The 25,313-nt window shown below is 38.9% G+C and overlaps 2 protein-coding genes across 2 annotated transcripts in view; both read right to left on the reverse strand.

Annotated features, from left to right (window-relative positions):
* Positions 1-1,698: 1,698 nt before the first annotated feature.
* Positions 1,699-21,588, reverse strand: usp53b (ubiquitin specific peptidase 53b). The gene is made up of 17 exons (XM_007551766.2): positions 20,871-21,588; positions 17,129-17,314; positions 16,688-16,848; positions 15,734-15,826; positions 15,467-15,601; positions 15,127-15,240; positions 14,885-14,967; positions 14,140-14,245; positions 12,219-12,365; positions 11,825-11,974; positions 11,563-11,731; positions 6,733-6,855; positions 5,902-6,628; positions 5,205-5,266; positions 3,541-3,616; positions 2,414-3,231; positions 1,699-2,267 (listed from the first exon to the last, which is right to left on the reverse strand). The coding sequence occupies exons 2-17, from the start codon at positions 17,166-17,168 to the stop codon at positions 2,191-2,193; spliced, it is 3,081 nt and encodes a 1,026-aa protein (XP_007551828.1). The 5' UTR covers positions 17,169-17,314; positions 20,871-21,588; the 3' UTR covers positions 1,699-2,190.
* A 1,752-nt stretch (positions 21,589-23,340) lies between these two features.
* The window catches only part of myoz2b (myozenin 2b), a 6,933-nt gene continuing 4,960 nt past the window's right edge, over positions 23,341-25,313 (reverse strand). Inside the window, exons 4-5 of the mRNA XM_007551768.2 lie at positions 25,166-25,313; positions 23,341-25,082 (exon numbers count right to left, since the gene is read on the reverse strand). The exon at positions 25,166-25,313 is cut by the window's right edge and continues 15 nt beyond it. Of these exons, the coding sequence (XP_007551830.1) occupies positions 24,857-25,082; positions 25,166-25,313 (374 nt within the window). The 3' untranslated portion in view covers positions 23,341-24,856. The remainder of the gene's footprint in view (positions 25,083-25,165) is intronic.

The raw sequence follows: 25,313 nt of genomic DNA on the forward strand, positions 1-25,313 counted from the left end.
ATGCGACAGAGTGAAGGGTGTCTTCAGAAAGAAATCCCATCCTTTTATTCCTATGGAATCCTTGCTAGATTGCAGGGGGTGGCGGTTGTTACGGCCAGTGGCCGTGTATGTTTTCTTGTCTTTCTTTTCTGTATATCTGCAGCCTCTAATCAAGTTGACTCCACTTGGAAGTGGAAGTGGGTGCAGCGGTGCCGCTCCCTGAGGCCTACAGCGATTGGCTCACAAATTGCCAGCTCCACCAATCCCTGAAGAGGCCTCCCTTTTAAAACCCCAGACTTAAAGGAGGAAGGTCTGGCTGTTTCTTTGTTCAGACAGCCACTTTGTTGGGTGTTTGGTTGACTACTGCAAACTTGCTTTGTTAGCTCTGATAGCTCTGATAGCTTTGACAGCTTTTGTTAGCTTTGATAGCTTGTGTAACTCATCTTGTTCCTGTGGGGGATCTTTGTATCTCTGTTAGAGATTTGAAGTTTGTTTTTGTTTAACCTGTACTGAAAGTCCATTTTTGTTTGGTTAAGATCTTTGGTTTACAACTCTGATTGTTTTGTGGATTTTGTTTTATTTAGTACATTTTGTTGTAAGTCCCTACATTTTGATTGTTGTTAATTTTTACCTTTTTATTTTTGTCAAAACCAAACAATAAACCTTTAACTGTTACAGGTTTCTTTAATGTTACTTCCCCCTCCACATGGCTGAGCTGGGTCGTAACAGCGGTCAATGTTTGTGAGACACACTGGACAGGTCACAGTCGATCATCAGAAAACACAAACAACCATGCACACACACCTAAGAGCAATGGGGGCAGGGGGAGACCAATTAACTTGCCATGCTTTTCACTGGACTTTGGGTGGAAGCCAAACTACCCAGAGAGCATGCAATGAGACGCATGCAAACTCCATGCAATCCCCCAGCCTCTTGCTGCAAGACAACAGAGCTAAAAATGGCACCGTGGTGCTGCCCACAAAACAACTCAAAACATACAGCAATGATAACAAAAGAGTGGCTAAAGAAGAATTACAGTCAGGTTGTCGAGTAAAATCTGGAGGGAGCTGAATCTTTGACTTGCCAAGAAAATGAAGAGGTTTTTTTCTTCTTTTCATGACCAAACGGGTCAAAGTTCCTTGAGATGAGTGGGGACTTTGTGACCAACTAAAAAATATGCCTTAGTGCTACAACTGCCAACAACCTTTTGTTCACCCAGTGTTTAATTCTAATTTACTGAAGGAACAATCATTTACTTCCCTTAGCAGCAAAACAACTAGTGAGTAACTATGTACTACATTATATGACATGCTGTCCTTCTACACTGGAATCAAACTACCAAATAAATTAGACTGTTCATTTGTTTGCAAATGAGCAAACTAACAAGATCAAAAGGGAATCAAATAGTTACACCGTTGTGTAGTTAATACCAGAGTTTTTAAACCCCTAACAAATTTAGTACTCTTCTAATTTTACCAACATATTGAATTTGAAAGAGACTATTTAGTTAGAGATCAGGCTGATGCCAGGAAACCTTTAACCCTCCAAGACTCGGAGGTCAACACCAGAAATAAATTGTCAAAATACTAGTGGGAACATGAAAAATAATTTACCTGTAATAACAGGCAAATTATATGTGTGTGTGTGTGTGTATGTATGTATATATATATATATATATATATATATATATATATATATATATATATATATATATATATATTCAAATTGATATTCCTTTTGTTACTTTATTATCATTCATATTTCCTAACAAGCATCTTTATTAAAAATGTCATTAAAGCTAAATCTGCCAGGGGTATGAAAACATTTGGCCTTCGCTGTTGTTTGAGCTTCGTCCGGCCTTCAGCCCTTCAGCAGAGCTCCTCCACCAATAAAACTAAATGACATAAAGCTGCCATGACGTGTCATAAAAAAATAACTAAAAACTAAACAACGCTTTGTGCAAACTGAAAACAGATTTCATTGTCTTAACACCACGGGACAGTGGAAGATATACATGATAGTTGATAATCTGTCAAACAACACACTACAGCATTTAGAAGTAGGTTGTATTTATGTGACAAGCTTGCATAAATAAATTCCACCCAGTCTGGAGGTGTCGGGGGGCATCTGAACATTTTTTTCCATTCTGTAAACTCTTTGGCATCCAGTCGCACTGTCCGTCCATGTAAACAAAACTTACCAAGTCAACACTCATAAAAAACCTCGCTCATCCAGTCCTTTGGCTGTCACTGGCTTCCATTTTGCAGTGGGTTTATTGCTATTATGGCCTGTGCAGAAAGAAAGACGAGATCTCTGTTGTTAAAAATGTACTTTATGAAAGTTCTCTGGGCATATGCTGATCAGAATAACAGAAAACTATCTTATGCAGCTATTTCGCTCTGTTTGAATAGTTTTTTTTTTTTCTAAGTCTTACTTGTTTCTGGTCGGGCTTTTGGCACGTCATGTGAGTGTGCGTCACTGGGGAGTGTGTGGCTGTTATCTCTGCGCTCACTCTCAGCGGCTGTCCTTGGCACTGTGGCAGAGAGGACCAGAGGCCTCTGGTTGTGGTACTTGAGGCGGTACGTTTCCGTCATGCAGTTGTCCACGTTAAAGTACGTCGTCAGGGAAACCTCTGGAGCTTGTGCCGCCTCATCCGCTCTGCTCCCCGTCAGCCTCTCCTCGCTCTCGCACGACGACTGAGTGCTCCTCTCTGGGTCCGAGCCCGACTTCGAGCTCGCGTCCGAAAAGGTTCGGAGGCCCGAAATGTCGGGCCTCCTTTTGGGGCTGACGTAGGACGAGGGAGAGAGGCGAGGGCTCGATGGGAAGGGTTCCTGAAGCATTCGGGGGCGAAACGCAGCGTGGCTCGCTTCGCTGTGGAGCGAAGAAGCCTGCAGGTTGGGTTGGAGGTGAGGCGACACAGTGGCAGCGAGCTGAGTTTCTGCTGTCGCGCTGCTAGGCGGGTGGTATGGCAGGTCAATGTGAGGGCACGGGGAGTCAGAGGTGACAGCCTCACTGTTACTGGACAAATAAGTGCTTTCTCTGTCCTCGGATTCTGAGAGAACGAGATCGTCTGAGCTGTTCCACTCAGAGCTGCTGGTCTTTGTGATGTGTCTCGGGGTTGTGTTCTCCCCGCTGTGCCCTCGGTAGGCACTCGGCTCCTGGTGCTCACTCTGCCGGCTCTCTGAACCAGTCGAGCTCTTCTCTGAACCCTTCGCTTTCCTAGAGGTGTTAGATGTGTGTTTTGATCTCTGTCTACAAGAAAGAAAAAGCAGGTAAATACATTTTAATACAGACATGTAAATGTGTCTGTAATGCACCAGTAAATGTATATTTCTTCATCTTAAAACTAAACACACACACACACACACACACACACACACACATATATGTATGTATTTTTGCGAGATTTTACATAACAGGCCATCACAAAGCCCTTCAATGCTGTGAAGTAAAAGAGAAATTAGCAAAAGTTTTGACCAAATAAAAATCTAAAATGCAATATACTATAATTACCAACACATTTTTTTTTTAAATGAAAACCTATCATTTTAAGAACACTACCTTGAACTTGGACTGCACTTTAGTTGAGAAAGTAAAACTTGATCGTGGTTCCCCTGAGGTTTAGTTGGATGTTTACCTAGAAAAAAAAGGGAGAAAAAAGGAAAAAAGAAAGGAATGAAAATGTACAAGAAAAAAACATATTTGTGATTAAAATCCTCTTTCAGAGGGGTTTGTTTCATCAGAGGTACATTCTGTTCATGATCACAAGGACATGAATGAAAATGAGGATTAGTCACTGGGACGAATCTAATTTTCCTTTGAATTTTTCTCTGAATATGCAGAATTCTGAGAATAAACTCAGAGCTCCCATAAGATATAAGTGTGACCTTTGGTCTAAAATATCAAAAATATTGCAGTTTAAACATTTGAGCCTGATCCGCTTACGTAACTGTAAGATAGGCGCGCACATAGTAAATGCTGTATTCTTTATGTCCACTAGGTGGCAGCAAGCCATTCTAAGACACAATGTTCTGACCTGTCAACAGCAAGAGACACCCTGATGCTGATTTACTGCCTTTTGAAAGCACATTTTCTTAAACATATATATTTTTTTCAACTTAACCCGTTAGAGGTTGATTCAAACACTGGGCATTGCTTTTGCAAGTGGCCATAACCTCTTAACGCATAAAGTCTTGATTCATTTAGATAAAGCAGGACAGTACGTGCAACATAATGCTATTTATGACAATGTCAGCGACCGTGTCCAGCTGCGCCATCTGAGCTTTTGTGGGATTATCATCAGATTAATGCCAGTGCCGGGCAGACAGGGGCCGGAGGTTAAATAACAAGTTCAGGCACAGAAATCAACCCAGATGTTCGGCGATCTTCTGTTACACAAACAGTCAGGACTGAGTGCAGATCACACTAAAACTTACAAGTCTTAAAGAAACAGGAGCGATCATGAGGCTGTCTAAACATCACAGAAAGCAAATCATGCCTGTACATACCAGACTAAATGAACGAACGTGTTTGTTTCTTTGCTTTAAATCTTTTCCGCGAGTTTCCGCGGATGAGAAAAGGAACTCACCTTTTCCTGCCAAACATTTGCTGCTCTGCTCTGCTTTAAATCAGGAGGTCTGTTTTACATCTTAAGTTGGTGGCATATTTTATTAGTTGGTTTCCTTTTTCAGCAATTTACTTTTGGCTCAAATTGATGTCTCTTAAATCTGACTAGATACCAGAGGAAAAGCTGTTTGGCTTCTGTGAACGGACCGAAAAAAAAAAGAACGAAAACCTGCCTTAGAAAAAAAAAAAGAAAAAAGAATTAAACAAGCAAATGAAAGGGTAATAAATAGATCCAATGAAGGATGTTTACAGAATAAAACATGCAGGACAAACTTCTTTAAATAGTTTGGAAAAGTTACTTAAGACAATAATTTTGCTCTTTAATACCAACTAGTGTTGGAAATGTGCTGCTGCAAAACCTGATGAGTCACTTGTACTATGAGGAACTTTGAGGTGCAATCAGGTAGGCTGACACGCAGCACCCAACAGTCATCAGAGGGGTAGAAAATGGAAGGAGGTCATGGCAAAGTGATCAGTAGGATTTGACGAGGAACTGATCCAGATACATTTGTTGTGGTTTTCCGTACTGCGTTTATAATCAGCTGGGGCTCTAACTCAGCTCCAAACCCTTTTGAAGCAAAATAAACCTTCGGGCTTACCGTTGTGGGAAAGAGATGATGTCATACTTGACTTTGCATCGGCTTCCCTTTGATGCAGCTGACTGAAAAATAAGACGACATAAGAAAACTGAGAGTTGTCAACAATTATTCAGCACCGTTCTTTCATCACTGTGTGTGTGTGTGTGTGTGTGTGTGTGTGTGTGTGTGTGTGAATGAACACTGTTTTATATTATATTAGGATAGGTGTTAACGTGCTTGGGTCATTACTGAAACAACAGTCTGCATGGTTTTTTTCTCCAGAGGATGGAGATTCTAACTTTATCTCTAAATATAAACATTGTATTTGTTGCAAAACAACATCATTTTGTTCCTACATCATATCCTTGTTCTTTGAGTAGTGTCTGAGAGCTATTGTGTAATTTGTCAAAAAATTTGAAGTGGTTCATGTAGCAACAAATGCTGCAGTGTGAGGGACCAGGGAGAACCTCCCAGGAGTCCTGCACTCGAGTTCTTGTTAAACATGAAATGTACTGGCCCGAAACAACTTTCTTCTTGTTCTTACCACCTCATAGCCTTGAAAGCATTTCTTTCCTTTCTTGTTGAGTGAGTATATGTCTTATTACTGTAGTTTTTCTTTTTTTTTTTACTACGTTCAGTATTGCTTTCGAACACTGAAGTTCAAATCAATGTTTCAGTGAAACTAAATCCACTGCAGAATGGCACTTTTCTCTCCTACCTTTGTAAAAGGATCTCAGGTGTTAACCTCTGATCTGGTCTGAGCCCAAACCCATCGATCCCAGGTGAGTCGGGATTGGTGGAGCCGCTGCTGAGTCGATCGCTGCTCTCGTAGCCCGACTCCGTCCTCTGAATGGTCCAGGTGTCGCTGCGCAGCAGAGTCTTGGGAACGGCCTTGAGTCGGCTTCCTCTCTGCTGGCCGGCTCTGCTCTCTGACTCCACGGAGCTGTGGCTCTCCGTCTCGTGCCGCTGCTCGTCCTCATAAATTGTCATTAAGCACTTCTGTTTGCGCTCCTCTCTAGTTCTTGCGTGTTCGCGCTCCCTGCTTGGTTCTGTGCGCGCTCTCTCCTGGGAAGAAGGCTTGCTGCACCGCGGGCTGTCCTGCTGCTGCTGCTGCTGCTGCTGCCGTCGCTGCTCCAGTTCATTCAGCACCGTGTCTACATTCAGCACCTCCCTGATGGGTCTCCAAGTTGATTTTGACCTATTTTGGCTCCCGCTGCCTCCTTTTTCCCAGTGTTTGTGACTGCCCTCCTGCTCATTGCGTCCTGGGGAAACGTTGGCCTTTCTGACATGTCCCCCACTCTGTGCACTGCCCGACTGTCCGTGGGGCTCCTGAGATCCTCTGCTTTGATTCGATGACTTCTCAGAGCGCAGAGAGTTCTTTATTTTCTCTACAGGAGGCCGGGGCCCATTCTCTGGGGGGGATGAAGATCTTGTGTGTGTCATGTCTGAGGAGGGTTGACAAAGGTCATTAATAGCCCGACCGTTGCTCTGATATTCAGACTGTCCGATGTTCATTGCCTGTTTAAATGTTGCCGTCCACTGAGCCTACCTTTGTGTGCTGAAGGCTCGATTCTCCGATGTCCCCTGTCCTTTTTTGATGTTTCAACTGGTCTTTGTAGATTCTCCATGAAGGGATCCTGAAATTTGTTAGGGCTGCCAAAAGGATGTTTCACTGAAGAATACAAAAAATAAAAACATAAATTTAAGTCCTACAAACAATATATTGCATTTAAAGTAATTCTGCACAGTAGAAAATCCTGCAATGACGATAATTTTGGTAAATATTGACACAATGACATCAGTTGTGAAATATGAATTTCTTCTTCCGTCTTTCCTCATCCATGCTTCTGACACTCTGTGACCTTTGCAAAATGTTAATTGTGTCCAGTGTGAGCATCTGATGTTGCTCCATTTTACATTTGCATGTAAATGCAAGTTCATTACATGTGGAATATATTAGCCAATGGTTATGACAATATCGGTTTGTTAATACTGCACACACTGATAATGTGACGGCAATACATTTGCGATTTATATAGTCCAGCCCTAAATTTCTTTTTCATTTATTTTACTAATAAATCTTTTTACTTCCGAGACACTGTGTTAACTGGCTGCCAAGAAAAGCACAGGCTGTTTTAATTTAACTGGATTTGAGCCACAGTTTTATTTTGACTTAAGTATTTTCCACAATTAATCCCTATCAGATTTCCTGCGTGGTGTAAATAAACACTCACAAAAATATTGGGGACAGAGCAAAGAAAGGAGAAAGGTTTACAAACTATGCAATCAGAAATATTATTTGAGTTGCAATTAAGTTGTCAAAAACAGAAACTGGTATGCCACCATGATAAATATTTTCACTTGAAACTTGAGTATCAATCAAGCTAGAAGTCCGATAAAGTATAAATGTCATGCGTGGGTTGTTTATGGTTGGACTCACGATTGTCGAATAAAAAGGCCAATGCACTATTTTTTTTTTATTTGTCACTCTAGTGCTGGATTTGAACCTCAGTAGCAGCAATTTTCAGCCTCACACTTTCTTCTTGTATTGCTCTGTGAGCGCTGGATGTTCTCAACCAATATAACATTTCAACTACTTCTTTTTCCACAACCTTCAATCTGCAGTGTTTGGTCTTCCTGATGATGAACCTCTGAGGTTCACAGAACACAAATGTTTTTTACTGAAAATAATTAAAAACAATTTGACTGGTTTTATTAAACACTTGGTTACACAGTAGTGCTCTGTCACTAAAACCCAGTGAGGATTATCTTTATATTATGTTTGTTTTCAGTTTTATTTCTTTTCCTTCTTATGGTTTTTGAATTATTATGTCACAGCATTTACTACTAAAGTACTAATCAAGGTCATGGACTTCTGGCTAAAGTAATCTACCGAATTAGTCATTTTTTACTTCTCACAGCAAATCTGCAGTCCAACTTCCTGAATGCCAAAGCTACAACTAGACGAGTTAAAATGTTCAGTTGTTGGGTGCAATAACTCACACAATTTATTACACCATCCCCAAAAACCAGAACACATTTGAAGTGCCAAATTAAAATATATTTTCCTTAGAAATGTAGCCACATCAGTGGGGAAAAACCTCTGTTTGCACAAAAAACTCCAAGGACAAGTGCTTCAGCGCCAGAATCAGGAAGGATTTGCCAAAAGACTTAATCTGATGGAGTCAGTTCCTTGTGCCCAAGGAAATGACAGACACGGCAAAGCGGTAACCTCAAATAGAGCTAAAATGACAAGCCTTATTCTAGACATCAATCTACTGTGTGCTGATATGACATCCTGGACGTTGTTTTGACAGCAGCAGCATCGTAACTTCTGGTTAAGTTAGCCTTAGTGTGTTAGCATTTAGCTCATGAAGGACAGAACCGCGTCGACAGTTTAAATTGTTTTTTTTTGTGCCATTTTTACCTTCTGTTGTTGACATCTTTTAATCAATTTGGGAATTAGAAGCTCCTCCCCCTTGATGTTTCAAACATTTGGGTAGTTTGACACATCTGCTATCGAACTACAAAAATGGCTGAACAGGACGGAGCGGAACGCTCTGCAGGATGTGAAAGGGCTCATTTGAATTTAAAGCGACAGCAACAAAACTGAGTTGCACTTCAGAACAGGGGTGAAAGAAGGCATGTGGAGCAACAACAACAAGAAATTCAGACTTAAACTTGTAAAGGAAGGATTTGAAAGCATGATCCACTTTTAGGTTCACATACTTTTGCCGGTCAGATGTAATGTGTTGACGTTTGTCTTTAATAAACTGATTAATCACAGTTTATAAAAGAAAAACTGTGATTGTTGTTTTATAAAAAACAAAACAAACAAAAAAAAAACATATAAAACCCAACAAAATAAGGAACATGATTATGTAGTTTCAACATAAATTTTAAACTCAATTAGTTTCATGACAGTAAAGTCTTATGAAAGTGTGCCACTCCTGTGAGAGAATTTGTCAGTCGTGACAAATATAGAAGTAGCTCAAACAGATTTTCAGTTTTATAGATCACACATCCCATCTCCCATCCCTTCCGTCCGTCTGCAAATAGGAAACAAAACAGTCTTAGAAAAGAACAGATGCTGCATCATTAACTTTGATATAACACACCTCCGCTGCCTCGGCTGCCAAGCCCGCGGTGTGTTTCCTCCGCCTGGCAAGCAGGTCACGAAGGGAAGCAGCGACAACATGAACTGCGAGCATCTGCCTTCAGATGAGCGTGTTACATCTAACAGCTGCTGTCTTTCACTTTCACATCTCACCTCCTCCTAATTAAATCATTTTCTCTGACGCCGTTTACAGCTGCATCTATTTTTACTCAGCCAATATTGCAACTTTCAAAAGACCCTTGATCAGAGTGTCCAAAAAAATAAAAACACATTACACGATGATAATTTGAGAACAGATGAATCCCAACCATTACTGTGGCAGAATCACTTCTGTACCTAAAGCTTCTGTCAAAGATGTAATAGGGAAAACTACGTGTGTTACTGTTACATGCTAACACTGATGGAAATTCCCATCTGATTATGTAGCCTGATGCCGATATTTAGGAAGTTCCCTAGAAAAGTCATTTTGGACTCAGATCTAGTTTTGTATGCCTAACAACTGCCAAGTAATTAACTAATGCACATGTGCATCATGGTTCCTTACTGCAGAGCCCTAATTATGCAAGAACTCCAGTATGAGCCAGTCAGACCAATTCATTTGTAATAATGGACAAAAGAGCAAATTAAAGAAACAAAGCAATGTAAACTTTAGCAGAATTCGATCAATTTAAGAAAAGAATTGTGATTAACAGCATACAGAGAGCCAGACAATGTTTTTATTTCCTGTGAAAAACCCACAATCAGTTACTGACTCACCCTGACTGTCACCAAAGTAAGAATCCTTCCCCATGCCAAAATATCCGGGCAACACATAAAAGCGAAGCAATCCAAGAGAGAACACCCCCCACCACCTCCTAAAAAAAATAAGCAAGCTGATAAATAATGGAGGCAAATGTTTGAAACATCAAGGGGAGGAGTAAGAGCAACGATGCGTTTGGCCACAGGAATGGGGATTAGGGGCTAGGCGTGGGTGGTAATCTGCGTGCAACAGAGACATCATCCTCATGCAAGGTCTGGGCCATCAGATATGGATAGAAAGTCTTTCTCTGGGAGCTTTATGCCACAATCCCAACCATTACTGTGGCAGAATCACTTCTGTATTTGATGCAGAGTCAGTTCAAAGGAATATTTCCTCAGTGGCACTTCAATGTCTGGTTTGGTGTCAGTCTTTAAAAAAAAACAAAAAAAAACAAAGAGAAATTTACCTCTAGCAACTCCTTGTTCTCATTAATGATGTCTGGAAAGATCAGTGTACAGAAAGACACTCTGCACACAGAGTGCTTCATGTCATCAATTTTAGTGGTAGTTTATGTGTCAACATTGGATGGTGAAAGATTAGAATATGTTGAAAAGCAGCCAAAGCAGGGAGATCACAAGATTGTCCATGAGGGATGTTCTAGGCAACGCAGTTCTATGCTCTTGCACAGTAAACCTTTCATGGTCACTGATTTTAATGACTGCAGTAACAGTAGTATATCATTATCATAGTAAGTTGGATTACTATTAAAACTTGTCATTGGGCGTTAAAATTTTTTGTTTCTTTTTTCATTAAATGCATTGTCTCTGATGTGTCATGACAGACATGAGCAGAAGGCAGTGAAAGTAAGACAGGAATATTTAAACCGTCAAAGATCACCAAGGGCAACATGTACCTTAACTCTGAATTATACAGCTGCACAATACATGCACAGAGGACGTGTGTATCCCATCTCAAGCTCCTACTGCCTGCTATTAGAAATAAGTAAATGTTTAGTTGGATATTTGTCCTCTTTCGAACATTAGCTAATTTCAATAAGCCGATGAATACATCATAAATAGAAATTATCATATAAAATAATACTAGACTAATTTAATCCATTTGCATTCATGATTTAAGTTACAGCAGATCCTTTCTTTTTGTTATGCTGCTTTTTAACTATTGTAATATTAAGAAACAATGGTAATTAGAATGTCATATCAAGTTGATGTGGTTTTGGGATGATGGTTGAATTTACTCTAAAACTGATGAGTGGCTTTAAATTGTCATAAATCCTTCTAAAACTGAAGATACCAAAAATCAAGAATGTGACTCTTTTTGAATTTTTGAGTTTCTATTGACTTCACTGGATTAAAAACTATCAAAATGTGCAAATATACACAAAAAAGTCTCAGGACAAATCAGTGATGGTAAATACATATATACCATTCAGCTATAGAAAGAACAAAAAGTATATGTTTTAAGTGTCTTTGTCAGTCATGCTAGCAAATGGAAGACTTTCTTACTGGTCAGATCTCCATTTACTTGGGCTTTGTAATGAGGACACATAGTGGTTTGTCGTGGTGCATCTTCATTAGAAACTGGACTCCCCTCAGGATTGGTGTAAAATAAAAGAAGAGGTTGGAAATGCCCCCTGATACATTTTGAAGCAACATCCTTCCATTTGGATCCAATCTAGTAAACAAGAAAAAAAACTTAGAAAAGAGAATGTATGTAATGGATTGTCATAAAAAAAGATTGAAAAGGCTTAATGGCAGACATGCTAACCTCCTTTACAGTGGCATCGTCAAAAAACATCCATTTTGAAGATTTGGTGTGATAGGCGAAAGCTGAGTAATGTTTGCTGGAGAAACAGATCATCCCCACCAGATGTAGCTCGCTGCGTTTGGCGTTTTCATCAGTCACTCGGTTGAAAAGCTGAAAGACGGTACATTTGATCACTCCCAGCCAGACGTTAAATCCACTGAGGTTCAAGTTTCTGTTTGTTTGTATGTAAAATGACAGATATTGATCTCTCATCCGAAAAACTGTTACATTCCAACATACTAGGATCAACGATGTTTTGCTGTTTTGTGAAACTAACATTCATATCTTGAACTCAAACTTGTTATATTTCGTTTACAAGCACTGAATCGTGGGAGGTGGCTTTTTCAGCTCTTACCCCGCACAAGTTTAAACGTGGACCAAGAGACCTGATAACATCGTCCGTGAGATCAGACTGCTCTGCGTCCCACACAAATCCAATAGTGACGATCTCCGGACAGTTCATGAGGACACGACGGATTTTGATGCTCTGACCACAGTCACTCTGCAAAACATTGGACAACAAATGTTTTGTTATCCACAGTAACATTAATGTATCGACAGGGGAGAAAAAAAATCAGCTCATAAACACTGGATTCACAAATAAGAAGTGAATTTTTTTTTTTTTTCAAATAATGCTGAAAGCATACATTTACATACACAGTTTGAAAAGAGTTGAAAACAGCTAGCTTTTGTTTTTTTGTGTCAGCTTTAGTGTTTTGATATTGCTAGTCAGGTGAAATGATTGGTATCTGTCTGACTACTTGTTAGCATTACTGTACAACAAGCACATGTAAGACAACTTTTTTACTTCTGGAACTATTGCAGATGACGTCGCAGGATCTCACTTTAAAACATATGAACTAACCCTATAAAACACTCAAACAACTGCTTTGTCATCGGGATGTCCACTTTGATTAAGTAGTAGTCAAAAACAAAAACACAGCAGTCTATTTACTGTGAGTTTCTAAGCTGCATGCATACTTGAATCATCAAACAATCGATCCACTGCTGACAACAGCAGCAGTGTCGCTATTTCCTGCAGGCCAGTTCTAAGTTATGCTGCGCTGTCCAGCCTCCACCTCCAAGCAAGCCCACCGTATTCCATGCATTGTCACTCCGACAGCTCAGGACGTTGGCTTCCCCCTCAGTTGGTCATGCAGTTTCTAATCACTAGTTATCTGATTCCTTAGAAGATATTTAAAGGTAATCTCCCAGGTGAAACCCACAAATAAAAAACTGAAGGACATTATTGAAACAGTATGTAATTTATAGATTTACAACTTAATGTCTGCTCCATTGACGTGAAATCAAATACATATTTGAAAACTGTATTTCTGCCTTTTCTATCTCGGCGGATAGAAAAGGCAGAAAAGAATAGGCAAACTCATTTCATTAGAAGCGGACTGCACCTGAAGAAGATTCAGGAAGATTCGTGGGAACAGAGCAGTAAGCTTCACTAAGCTAATACGAGCTGAAAGGGAAGCAAAGGGAGGAAATTCAGATGAGAGAAAAACAAGGATAAGCCTTAACACTATTTCTACCCTTACTCTAGTTTTGCACTGTCTCCTTTCAGTCCTTGAGTTGCACTAAGGTGGAAAACACTGACAGTACTCTGCACCACTGGAAGAATCATCTCTGAGTTTCCCTTATGTTGCCACGAAACTGTGAAACGGATAATCTAACTATTAATATTTAGCTTTCATTAATGTTTTAATTCAGTTGGATGTCTGACGCAACATCTAAAAATACAAACATACGGAGCGGCCTCACATTAAAGCATGCAGTCATAATCAATAAGTTAGAATCTCTGGTCTGAGGAGACTAATTAGTCAGATTAAAAGTACGTTTTCGAAATAACCTTTCACCAAGTTTTTAACATACTTTTCATTAAGCCCAGATTTCTCCATAAAATGTTTTTTTGTTTTTTTTTGTTGGTCTGATGTAACATTCTAATTTTAAATGCAGTGTCTTCATTAGCTCTAAGCAAAATAGAAGGAAGAAATTAATGTGTTTCGTTTAGTGAATCAAGTTACTGAAATAAATCATTTTTTTTAATAAGATCATAAATTATTGAAGAGGTCAGTATAATATGAGCTTGACGAAAAAAATGTCTAATACCTGCTCAAGGATTGTTATCTTCAAAAATGCTTTTCATCAGACAAACCAGCCTCGTCTGAACATATTCTAATTTAATAAATATGACTGTAAACATGTTTTCCCAAAAAGTCAAAAAAAAAAAAAAAGAAAAAAAAAGAAAAGAAAAGAGCATAACATACAGGGCAGCTTCGGAGGTCACCAGTGCTGTTTGCCGCCTGCAGCAGTTCCCCAAACATGTCTGACCTGAGACGCTCGTTCTTCCCCAGTGTCCGGTCAACCTGTTGACTGAGCACAGAGACGCACAGTATGTCTATAGATTATAGTCTGTTTGCGGTTAATTCTATATTCTATATTTCTATTTTTTAAAATTTATAGATAGGCTGTAAAAACTGTTGGAAAAGGTTAAATAAACTCACATTCTATAAATAAACACGGTAAAAAGAGACATTTAGTATGAAAAAACTATAGTTTTCTTAAACTACAAAATGTCATTTTCCTAACTGAGAAATTGTGTTTCTTTACACTCTCCATAGGTGTGTGTATTTCTCTGATTTTATTTGCAATAACAGTGCTCTCAGTAGGCATAAGAAGGGTTTCATGAATCAAGTTATGTCTATTTTTGTAAAAATGTAATGGCTTGAAAATTACAGTAGTTTTATTTTATACTGTTACGACAGCTGAAAATAATTTTGGTGGGATAAAAAAAGAAAATGTCGTAGTAGCCGGAGTTTAAAATATAAAGTAACACAGTGCTGCTGAGCACTGCTGGTTAGTTGGCTGTAATAAGGAGCCTGCCGTTTTCCCCTTTTAAACATGGAAGTAATGTAGTAATAATATACATATTAACGAATCTCTTAATCAACCTTTCTTTGCTTTCTAATGGTTAAAACATGAAAATGTTTGAATATATGTTACTGTACTCACCACAAAGCCGTGGTCGATACATAATGAACAAACTCTGTGAACGGGTGTGGATCCGAAGATGCACCACAACAACGGCACACAAACTGTGAAACACAGCATGTCGCTATATTAAATTACATAAAAGATTTAGAGACTAATTTTACATTTAGTCACAATATCCGTATTTTCTACACAGCATTTGGTTCACTCAAAGCAGAATTCAGTACAATACAGGAGTTCATGTTGTTACTGACTTTACTTACCTGTTCGTAAAGCATCATAGCGAATTTCTGATGGGTGATGCAGGATTTGGATGAGCACGCGTCGGTTGGTGTGTCTGAAACTGTGTGCAAGTGAATTCGCTCCAGGATGTTCTCCTGTTTGTGCGAAACAGGAGCAGATTAAAAAGATACCAGTCAAATTTCTGCAAACACAAATCCAATACACAAGGTAAAAAATAAAGCTAAATTATTTTTGTGTCCTACGCCCAACGTTTAGATATAAAGTGAAATACCAAAGAGAATTTTAGTATTTTATGAAACACAAATAGGGAGAAAGGTCCTTGAAATATTATTTTGAACAAAAGCCAAAGTGGCACCATACAAAGCACTCGGCAGCGTCGTCCATCAGCCCAAGTTGGAAGCGCTGCTCGTTCTTAAAGGTTTCAGCGAGGGCGTTTCGCAGGCTGTCGGAGGGCAGGACTCGCTCTCTGCTCTGCTGGAACTGGTTGAATATACTCTGGAAGAGTTTTTTTTTTTTTTTTTTTTTGTGAGAAATATTTATGCATCTGAGATAAATAAAACAATAATATATGTAAAAACCCTTAGCTAACTCAAAGTTTTTCTATCTCGATTTTTTAAGTAACCTTACCTTTAATGCACAGAAAATACAGGCATCACCGAGACAAAAGTGCCCAGAAAGCTGCCTCAAGCTCCTCCTGAAGATGTCCAGCTGCCAAAGCACCTGTGGAGGTTCAAAATTAGATCAATGATGGGAAATAAAAAATATTTCATTCAAAAACCTGAAAGCACTGCTACAATACAGATTAGTCACACAAGTTTCTGACTGGACGTCGGGTTTGTTAATTGACTATTTCTAGAAATTGCAAGGGAATTGTTTGGAATAGTCCTGACCACAACTCCACTGCACATTTGCAGGCTCTAACTGACCAACACAACCACATTGACGGATAAAGGAATACGATGCCATCCCACAGCAGTGTCTGACCACGCTAGCAATCATGTTTTTTCATATGTTCTATTCTTTGTCCATTTGGATTTAAATTCCTGACATCGGTGTTTTTCCTTTCCGCTTGGTTTGTAATTTTTTTGTATTTTTTTTTTATCATTCTTAGTTCAGCTCCTTAAAAAAATCTTTAAAAAATCTGTTGTTTTGAACCCAAACTCTTGCAGGCATTACAAACTGACTTCAGTGATTTCTGAACTGCTATTCATAGGTTCATTTGATAGAGTTAACTATGTTTGTCTCTAGCTTGACTGCTTGGCAACCCCGGCTGATGAAGCCGGAGCTGAGCTGATTCTAGACACTGGCCAATCGATTGGTGTGTCTCAGCTTTTTGTGTAGCGAACAAAGCCTGCGAGTTAAGCCAAACCCACACAACTCTAACACAAAACACAGCAGCTCACTCAGCTGCTAGCGATTTTTAGGCCAATTACCTCTGAATTGCTGGTGTGTGCGGAATTCAGCAGCAAGTCAGACTCGTCGTTAAAACAATATTAAAAAAAAATAAAATAAAAATAGTGGTAAACTCACTCCATGTGGGAGTTAAAAAAAATAATAATAATAATAAATGCTGATTCTCACCTGAACAGCGCTGTTGAGGAAGCAGCTGTTCTGGCCAGGCTCGTTCAGCAGACCTTTAGTTAGCGCGAGGGACACCATGCTCCCAGGTTGGTAGGACTTCTTCAGGCCTCCTCCGGTTTTTTTGAACTTCTTCACCCATGCCATGGAGTTAGAACCTGCAGCTGAAGAAAAAACTCTGCTTGCATCCTTTGTAGTGAGGTACAAAGAAACAGTTTGTGCTGTATCCAACAGCGTTCTCATCCTGGAAGGATGACACCCACTGATTGTGCACGCATTCTGTAAAGCAAGGGCTTTCATTGCTGTGACATGAACAGACAATTGATTCGTGACATGACAGGGGCCTTAGACGATTAATCCGGTTCATCTTCAACACAGTTCATTATGTCAGTAACATGAATCACCAGTCTGGTGGTCTGTGAGAGAGGAATCCCTGCCACCAACCTTCTCCAGAATTGGCAGGAGACTTGCTGCAGCCGGACATGCTGGAACATGGGAGCTGGTCGTTGGGTGTGGCCACTGACTCCGTCCATTTCACCCCCACGCACCTCCACGGCGGTTCGTGGAAAGCATGTCCAGGATCAGCCACAGGGCAGGCTAAGACACGTGCTACTGGGCATTGAACAGCAGCTGGAGGAGAGGGAGAGCTGGGCTGCATTTAAACGAATTTTAAACCCTAAGACAGCCATACATTTGGGAAGAAAATGCATACTAATAGGTTTATATACATCATGCACTAATAATTTCTTATCTTCATTCACAGACAATGCACGGATCTTGCTCAAATTTCTGTTTTCAAACTTTAAAGAAATGCAAGTCTGCTCACAAATAGGCTCTGGTTCCTTTTAGCAACATCTGTTTGTGCTCACATTCAATGACTTGTTCAACATTTGTCTGCTACTGTTTGAGTCATGCAGCTTGCTCTTAAACTTCCTCTTTTAAGATAAAAACTGCATTCTGATATCTGAACACCCTAAAAGCATATTATTTTATCACCGCGTTCTTTGAGGATGATTCTTTTGATCGTGAAATTACGTCTGAGGATGTAAAGTGTGCCCTAAACTGGAAAATGTATGTTCTTTTATTATTTTTATATTATTTTTGTTTTTTAAAAAAAAGTATTATATTTTTTTGAAATCTTGCATTGCTTTGCTTGAGAGATTGTTTTAGGGTAAGATTGTTGTTTCACACAGGAATATCATTGGTGACGCCCCAAGACCATGTAATCTAGATTTACCCTAAATTAAGATGCTAAGAGAGTAATATTTTGCATGATATTAACTGCTTGTAAGACTTTAAATCAACCTCAAATGGATGGTCCATTCTTATTTAGAAGTTGAAATTGCCATGCTTCTAGTTGTGGAGCTGAACAGAGCAGTGGGAATTTCAAGTGGGAAAGTCTGAGGTTTCTCACCAACTCCCAACCTCAAAATCCACATGATTGCCGCACTGCATATAAAATGCAGTTTAATTGTTCTCCTAATGATTTTTATTTCACTCAGTCTTTCATATTCTCAGTACTGTTTAACCATCTTTAGTTAAAGGTGTGGCCAACATTTGGATATTTTCAGATAAACACACTATTATTAGCTCACATTGCTAACAGTCAGAAACTTGGTCAGTAGTTAATAATAATCTAGTAAATCCCTCTGCATTTTGAACTTGGGATCAGAGCACAGTTAAGTTGGGTTTGATGTCATTCCTCAATTGAAATTGTGACTTCAGAAACAAAATACAACGCAGTTTAAGTAGCCATTTGCACACATTTCTTTTTGATGGCTTCATTTCATACTAGACATTCTTGAAATATGTTTTTCTCAGCTTCTCAAGAATTGTTTTGATAAAGGAAAGATCAATGTGGGTAACATATCTTACTGTCTACGAAACCTCATTGTTTCTACATCACTTTGTGTTTATCTTACAGATATTTGATACAAAATAATCTCTGGTATTCAGAGTACCACTAGAGGGAGCCTCCAGTGGTCTAGTGTGCCACACAAAAAACAACTGGGATATTTATTAACCCAAATTCCTGGTTTATGAAATTGGGACTGTGTTGGATTAGTAGAAAAAGCTACAAGAAGGCACATCATTAACTACAGACCCCCACTGTGAGAAATGCAACAACTTGATTCAACAGAATCAAATAATAAGCACAAATATGACAAAATAATATTGTATAATAATTTTGAAGTCAGTGTATTATTCTTAGGACATTAGTTCACAGTGAAGAACAAGGTTGTTCATATAAAATTACATTAGCCTTTAACATGCAACAGTAAACTTCACTTGTATACCAGATTTTAGTAAACAAGGTATCATAATGAATATTTTACTAATTTTTTCCACGTAAAGTTTTACTTTTTTTTCCTACATGTTTCAAATATTTATCCTTAAGCTAATTCATATTTAAACCACTTATATATATATATATTTTTTTTTTTTATTTTTTTTATTTTGGACTTCACATCTGCAGTCAATTAACGTGGGTCTAGTAAGGAGGAAAAATAATTCAAATGCTTTATATATTTTCTGAGATGCTAATTTGTATCTTTTACCAGAAACCACGGTCTACAGAGAGGCTACACATGTTTAAAAAAATATACCCACACATAAAGGTATCAGTCAGGAGAAGAATACAACAAAATTCAACATGTTATGTATTTACAATGGCTAAGTGAAGATAGTAATCAGTAACTGCAGGAAACATGCCAAGTAACATGTCATGGTCTTAAGAATCTGATTTGTGAGCATCAGTGAGTCCAAGAATGCATTCAAATGAACAAAAGATCTGCTTCAGTTGAAAAGGTTACAAAATGATAGAAATGGAGGTCACCTAAAGATGATTGTGTATAAGAGATGTCCTCACAAACTGATAGGAGGAAAGGCAGGTGGGTGGGATTCTGATAAAGTCCAACTGAAGAACACTGAATATTGTTTCAAATGGTGGTTTAACAAAACTACCATTTCACAACCTTAGTTGAAGGTTGTTGCAATGAAAATAAGGCAATGCAAACTAACGCAAAAAGGACATTGCAGCATTTTAATTCCCCTCCCCGACATATATGTTTGTTTTTTCTGTTGAATTGTGTAATATTTATGTCACATTTACTGTAGTTTCTGTTTTCACGTCACAAAGACCTGTACTTAGCACCATAGCACTATGGTCAATGCTCATATGTTGCCCTAAGTCTCCAAATAAAGTTTGTTGTCTTGCAATTTCATTTTTGCACTGTTTTAGTTGTATTATTTCTGAAATTCAATTAACTTAACCAAAGGATGCCCTGACCTGAGGAGGACAAAAAACAAATATTTTATGTGGTTTTATGAGTTTTGTTTTTTTAATTTTAATAGTTGATACATTTTTTTTTGGGGGGGGGGGGGGGGTAAGGGAGTTCTATCTTAGTTTTTTGTTTTTTTCCCCCTAATCTTTTTCAATAAAGAAATAAGCTAAAAAATAAAATATTTTTATTGAACTTTTCTAGGAATGCATGTTAATGGATTTTTTTTCCCCCATCTCACTCTCAGTACTATAATTAAAGATAATTGACTTTGTTGGGGTGGTTAAAAACCACTATATGAGACTTATAAATTGTGTTGAATTGATACTTACATTATCCAGGACTAGGTTGGTTTTAACTCAACAGTTTTTATAGTGCAAGATTAGAATAAATGGCTGGATTAATAAAGGAAAGTTACTTGACAAACTTCAAATTACATAAGTATGATCAAATATAAACATGTAGCTCAACAAAGCTGCACAAAATAAGATTAACCTATACTGAATATAATTTAATCAAAGCTGTTTTATTATTATATTTTTGTGTACCAATGTGTCCACCAGAAAGTCAAATGGTTTAGTATTACTTTACGTGTTAAGCACCTACCATGTGACGCTTTTAAAGGCCTATAATGTTTCCGATAATCGAGCATCTTTGCTTTCTGGTTCAAGCAGGGGGCATGTATACTTTATTGAACGAGATTTAATGATCGGATCCTCTAATTCTCTGCTTTTTAAGCTCTTAAAAGCTTCAACCAGCGCGCTGCCACTGTAGGATTCTTACTCCTAGTGTTAGAACAGCCCTTCTACACTCTCCAGCTCCTGCTCAGCTACACCGCCAGAAATAAATATGCCGCAACTTGCATTTCTGCCTCCAGTAAGGCAACCAAACGCTGCTGCGCTCACCTCCAACAGCGGCGGTCGGGTCTCTTCCACTGAAGTCTGCAGGGCGCTCCAGCTGTCAACGCGCCAAATCCCGCGACTTTTTCCCGGAATGCTGATAACGAACCCGGGCAGGAATCACTGCAGATGTGAGATCCGGGAACGTAGCGGTACTATCCGTGCAGCATTCCCAACTCCTCCTTCCCCAGCCTCGGTGTGGTACCGACCGTGTAGGAAACGAAATTTCTCTCCCTCTTTTTTTTTTTTTTTTTTTTTCTGAAAATGCTGTACCGATGTTTGGCCTGTGCCAGAATGTCCGACGCGGATTAGTGATGTTTTGAAATTTTGAGAGGTCAAACTCCGCCCCTAGTGTAGCCTCAAGTGCACTGCCGCTCCATTGCAATCCTCAGTCCCTGCATGGAAAACTGTGTGCCGGAGGAAGGTCAGACTTCCAACTTGTCATGATGGTGATGAGAGAAGACATCACATGACCGCACTGGTTTCATAATCATGCAGCACTGTGGGGACTAACCCCTTCCTGTTTGGTGGAGATGCTCTCAGTGAAACGTCAAATCAACATTCAAATTTTAAGGGAAAAACTGAAGTGAACAAATGAGAGCAATAAATTTGCTTTTTTTTTAATTTATATCACAAGGTATATAAAGTGCGATAGACACTGATCTGTTATCACAATTTTCTATTGAGCTTTTGAAATTTGTAACTGTGCACTGTCGATATCTGAGGGACTCTGATGCTGCAGTAAGCAAGACAGGGTATTGCAAAAAAATAAAAAAATAAAAAATGGGGCAGATGGAGAGCCTGGCAGGGAAAGGCTGCAGAGCTTCGCAGGTTATAAGTGGAGACAGGAGGACTAAAAGAAGCTGATGCAAGCTGCAGTCAGCAATAGTCCCGCTGAACTGTGTGTCTTATTCTAACAGATTTTGGTGCTTCTCCCTAAAATACAAAGATACAGAAAGGTTTTAAAAAGTGATGCCCAGATAAACACACAAAAATATTGCACACGTCTTCCAATCTTTAAACGAACAGAAACGTTTCTGATTGTTTTTTGTTCTCTCACAGTCGTTGCCACTGTTGAAATTGACTTGGACTCTGAGATAGTTTACATAAAATGTATATGTGGGGACCATTTCTTCCATTAAAGTTTAGCTCTTAATATAATTAAATGTGAAACTCTAATGTTTTGTATCTTTTGCACATTTGCATATGTGGGGATAAGAAAGAGCTGCAAAAAATCTGAATCAAAGTCATTTTGGCAAAAACTAAGATCAAATGAGTTGACCTCAGTTTATCACTTAGTTAATAACAAAAGAATGGGATGTGAAAACTAAAATCAATCATGAATCAATATCAAGTAAATTTGTTGATGCCCTCGTTGGGTTTTATGTAAACTATCTCACAGTCCAAGTCAATTTCAACAGTGGCAGCGACTGCGAGAGAACAAAAAAACAACCAGAAACGTTTCTGTTCGTTTAAAGATTGGAAGACATGCGCAATATTTTCTTTCCCACTAAAACATTTATGTGAAAGAGACAAGGATGTGCAATCCGCAGGGAGGAATGGGGTGTGAAAAAAAAACCACAAAGAATTTGTTGGCTGATTTTAGTGACACTGCATATTTTTTAACGTCAAATGTGTTAGTGCTATAAACCTTGAAACCTCCCTCGGGACACATAAAGAGACGTTTTTGTATTATTTATAAAGTATGTCTGCAGAGGGGGAAAAAAAATTTAGTTGATATTTGTCTCGCCGGATATGGAACACCGGAACTCTTTTCAGATCAGCCGTCAAAGTCAATACTGATGTTCTAAAGGCTATTTTTGGAGATAGATATGTCTGTTTTATTTATTTATTTATTTTTATTTTTTGCAGGTTTCTGTGAACTGCCAAGCTGTAATGTCACTGTACAAGTCACTACAGACGTGTCAGTTTTGTTGTAGATTCCTAAAGTTTCTTTAGTATTATTATTATTATTATTATTAAAAAATTGCATTACGCACAACCACATTTACTGTGGTTATATTTAATTTCCACCATGTACCATAAATATCCCAAAAGTAAAGAAAATATTCCTAATTTCTATCCGATTAATGTAACTTATGTCTTCATTTGTTTTAACTCATCCTAAAGCCTGTCCCCTGGGAACTTCATCCTATTTATCTCCTTCTCTTGCATTTTAGCTGCAGTGGCTGTTTCAGATATGGGTGACATGGGCAACCACCCAGGGCAGCATCTCGTGGAGGGCGTCATGACACCTCCACTAACCTGCGGATCTTCCCTCACCCCCACTGGGACGTGAATGTTACAACAATCATGGATCAATCATGTGAGAAAATCTGGAAGTGGGGCAGAATTTTACATTCCAGCAGGACTATTATTACAAACACGCAGATTGACGTATGTGTGTTAAAAGTGTATACAGTTAAAATCCACATATACCCTTTTCAGACCTTTATGTGTAAACAATTTTGAAATCCATGCATCATTTTTATTTCACTACATTGGTATACACTGCTTTGTGGTGGCCTGTTTCATAAAACATCCATAAAATACATTAAATCTGTGCTTGTGACACGACAAAATGTGAAAAGTTTTGCTGTAAAATGTCTCTTTCATCACTGATTTCCAGATTGACCCACCCTGATGAATACAATTTTGCTCACTGTGAATGCTTCCCACATTGGGCACAAGGCTTCGTCTGAAGAACCGAATGTTTTGCACTTAAAAAAGAAGCTAAAATGAACTTCTTTCATCTTTCATTGTTGCTTGAACTACTCACACACTTGATGTTTTGGACATGGCAACAAAATGGCTCAAGTACATACAATATACAGTATGATCATGATGAAAACTTAGTGCAGTTTTTTTATGGGCTTATGCCTGTTAACACAAAATATTCATCTGATTGACAGGTCTTAAAATTTAGTGAAACATTTCTGACCTGATTAACAGAAATACAAAACAAAAATCACTGCCTGTTACATGATCCAATTGCCCAAAAAACTACTTTAGCAGAACTCATCTGTGTGATAATATATGACCTTTCATCTGTTCCACTAAAGGTCAAAACTAAGTTCACGTTCAAAGGCTTTTTCTTTAATGGGTTCGTCTATGATGAAGCTCTTTGGATTTTTACCATTTTTTTTTTATGTTCTGTTTTGTCTGACAGAGGAACCTTGGATGTCTGTTACTGTGGACACTGGAATGTATTTGGAATATTTTCCAGATTGCTCCTTCCTCCAGGCTCATGCTGTGTTAAAAGGCCTGCAGACTTTTCAGCCCCCAAAGCTTCTCCTTTCATAGACACATGCTGTTGATCTGATAGTGAAGTGCATTTGATTAGCAGCACCAGGCTGCTACTTATCACACTGCTGTTTACATTCTCATGTTTTGGCCTTTGGTTTAGTTTTCAGTGAATCACACCTTGTGTAATAAATTTGTATTTAAGGTTGCACTACCCCGATTTGTAGGACCTGGATGAACTAGGTGATGGGATATGTATGTCCTGCTTTTACTCAGAACACTTTTTAATCTTAATCTAATATTTAACCAAACATTTTGATGTTGCTTTTGTGCTTAATTGTATCTAACAGACACAGTTGAAGACAGGCATTTATATGCTCTGTATATTCTTCCCCCACCCCCTGAAAACTTGCACTAAACGATAAATGATGATGACTTTATTGTACAGAGCATATATCCAAATGTGCAAATGTTATGTACATAAAATATTCATCTTATCATTTGAATATTGTTTATTTACAGCCTTCTTCTGGATATTGAATGCAAATTTTGTAATGTGTCATTAAAATAAGTACTACTGTCAGAAAACAGGTAAGTTAACTTCTCTGTCAGGTTCACTGGATGTAATATTAAATGCTGTAAAGAAATTACAGTGGTGAAACTAATAGACCCCCCTCCTTTGTCCCGTTCTGCAGGTTGATCTTAATCGCTAAAGGCTGCGTTGTGTTCCCGTGTTCCAGTTGAATCCTCTACAGGTCATCAGACTCAGGCACACTGAAGGACTCCAGGGTGATAGTTGGTAGGATGAGATGAGTGCCCTCAGATATCCACCCCTGGGCCGTCCTGTTGAACGTGGGCCGCTTGGCCTGGGGGTCGCTCAGCTCCTGGTACTGCGGCGGGCTCAGGTCCACCTCGGGGAGCTTGAATGTGATTCCTCTTGGAGCTTTTTCAAAACCACCATAAGGAGTGGCAACCCTGCAGTTCAGAGCAACATACTGATTGCTTTGCATGCCATAACCTTCCCTTTTGGATTTATGGAATTATTGTCGTTTTCTCACCGGTTGAAGCATTTGTATTCAGGGAGCTCCTGCCGTGGCTCTGGCTCTGGCATTCTGAGCTGCAGAGATTCAGCAAGGCTGGGGTCACTAAGGATCACCTGTTCCCACGGTGAGTGGTAACTCTTATGCACAGGCTGGGTGTCTAGCT

This window comes from Poecilia formosa, unplaced genomic scaffold, assembly GCF_000485575.1.
Source record: "Poecilia formosa unplaced genomic scaffold, Poecilia_formosa-5.1.2 Scaffold44, whole genome shotgun sequence".
Taxonomy (NCBI): Eukaryota; Metazoa; Chordata; class Actinopteri; order Cyprinodontiformes; family Poeciliidae; genus Poecilia; species Poecilia formosa.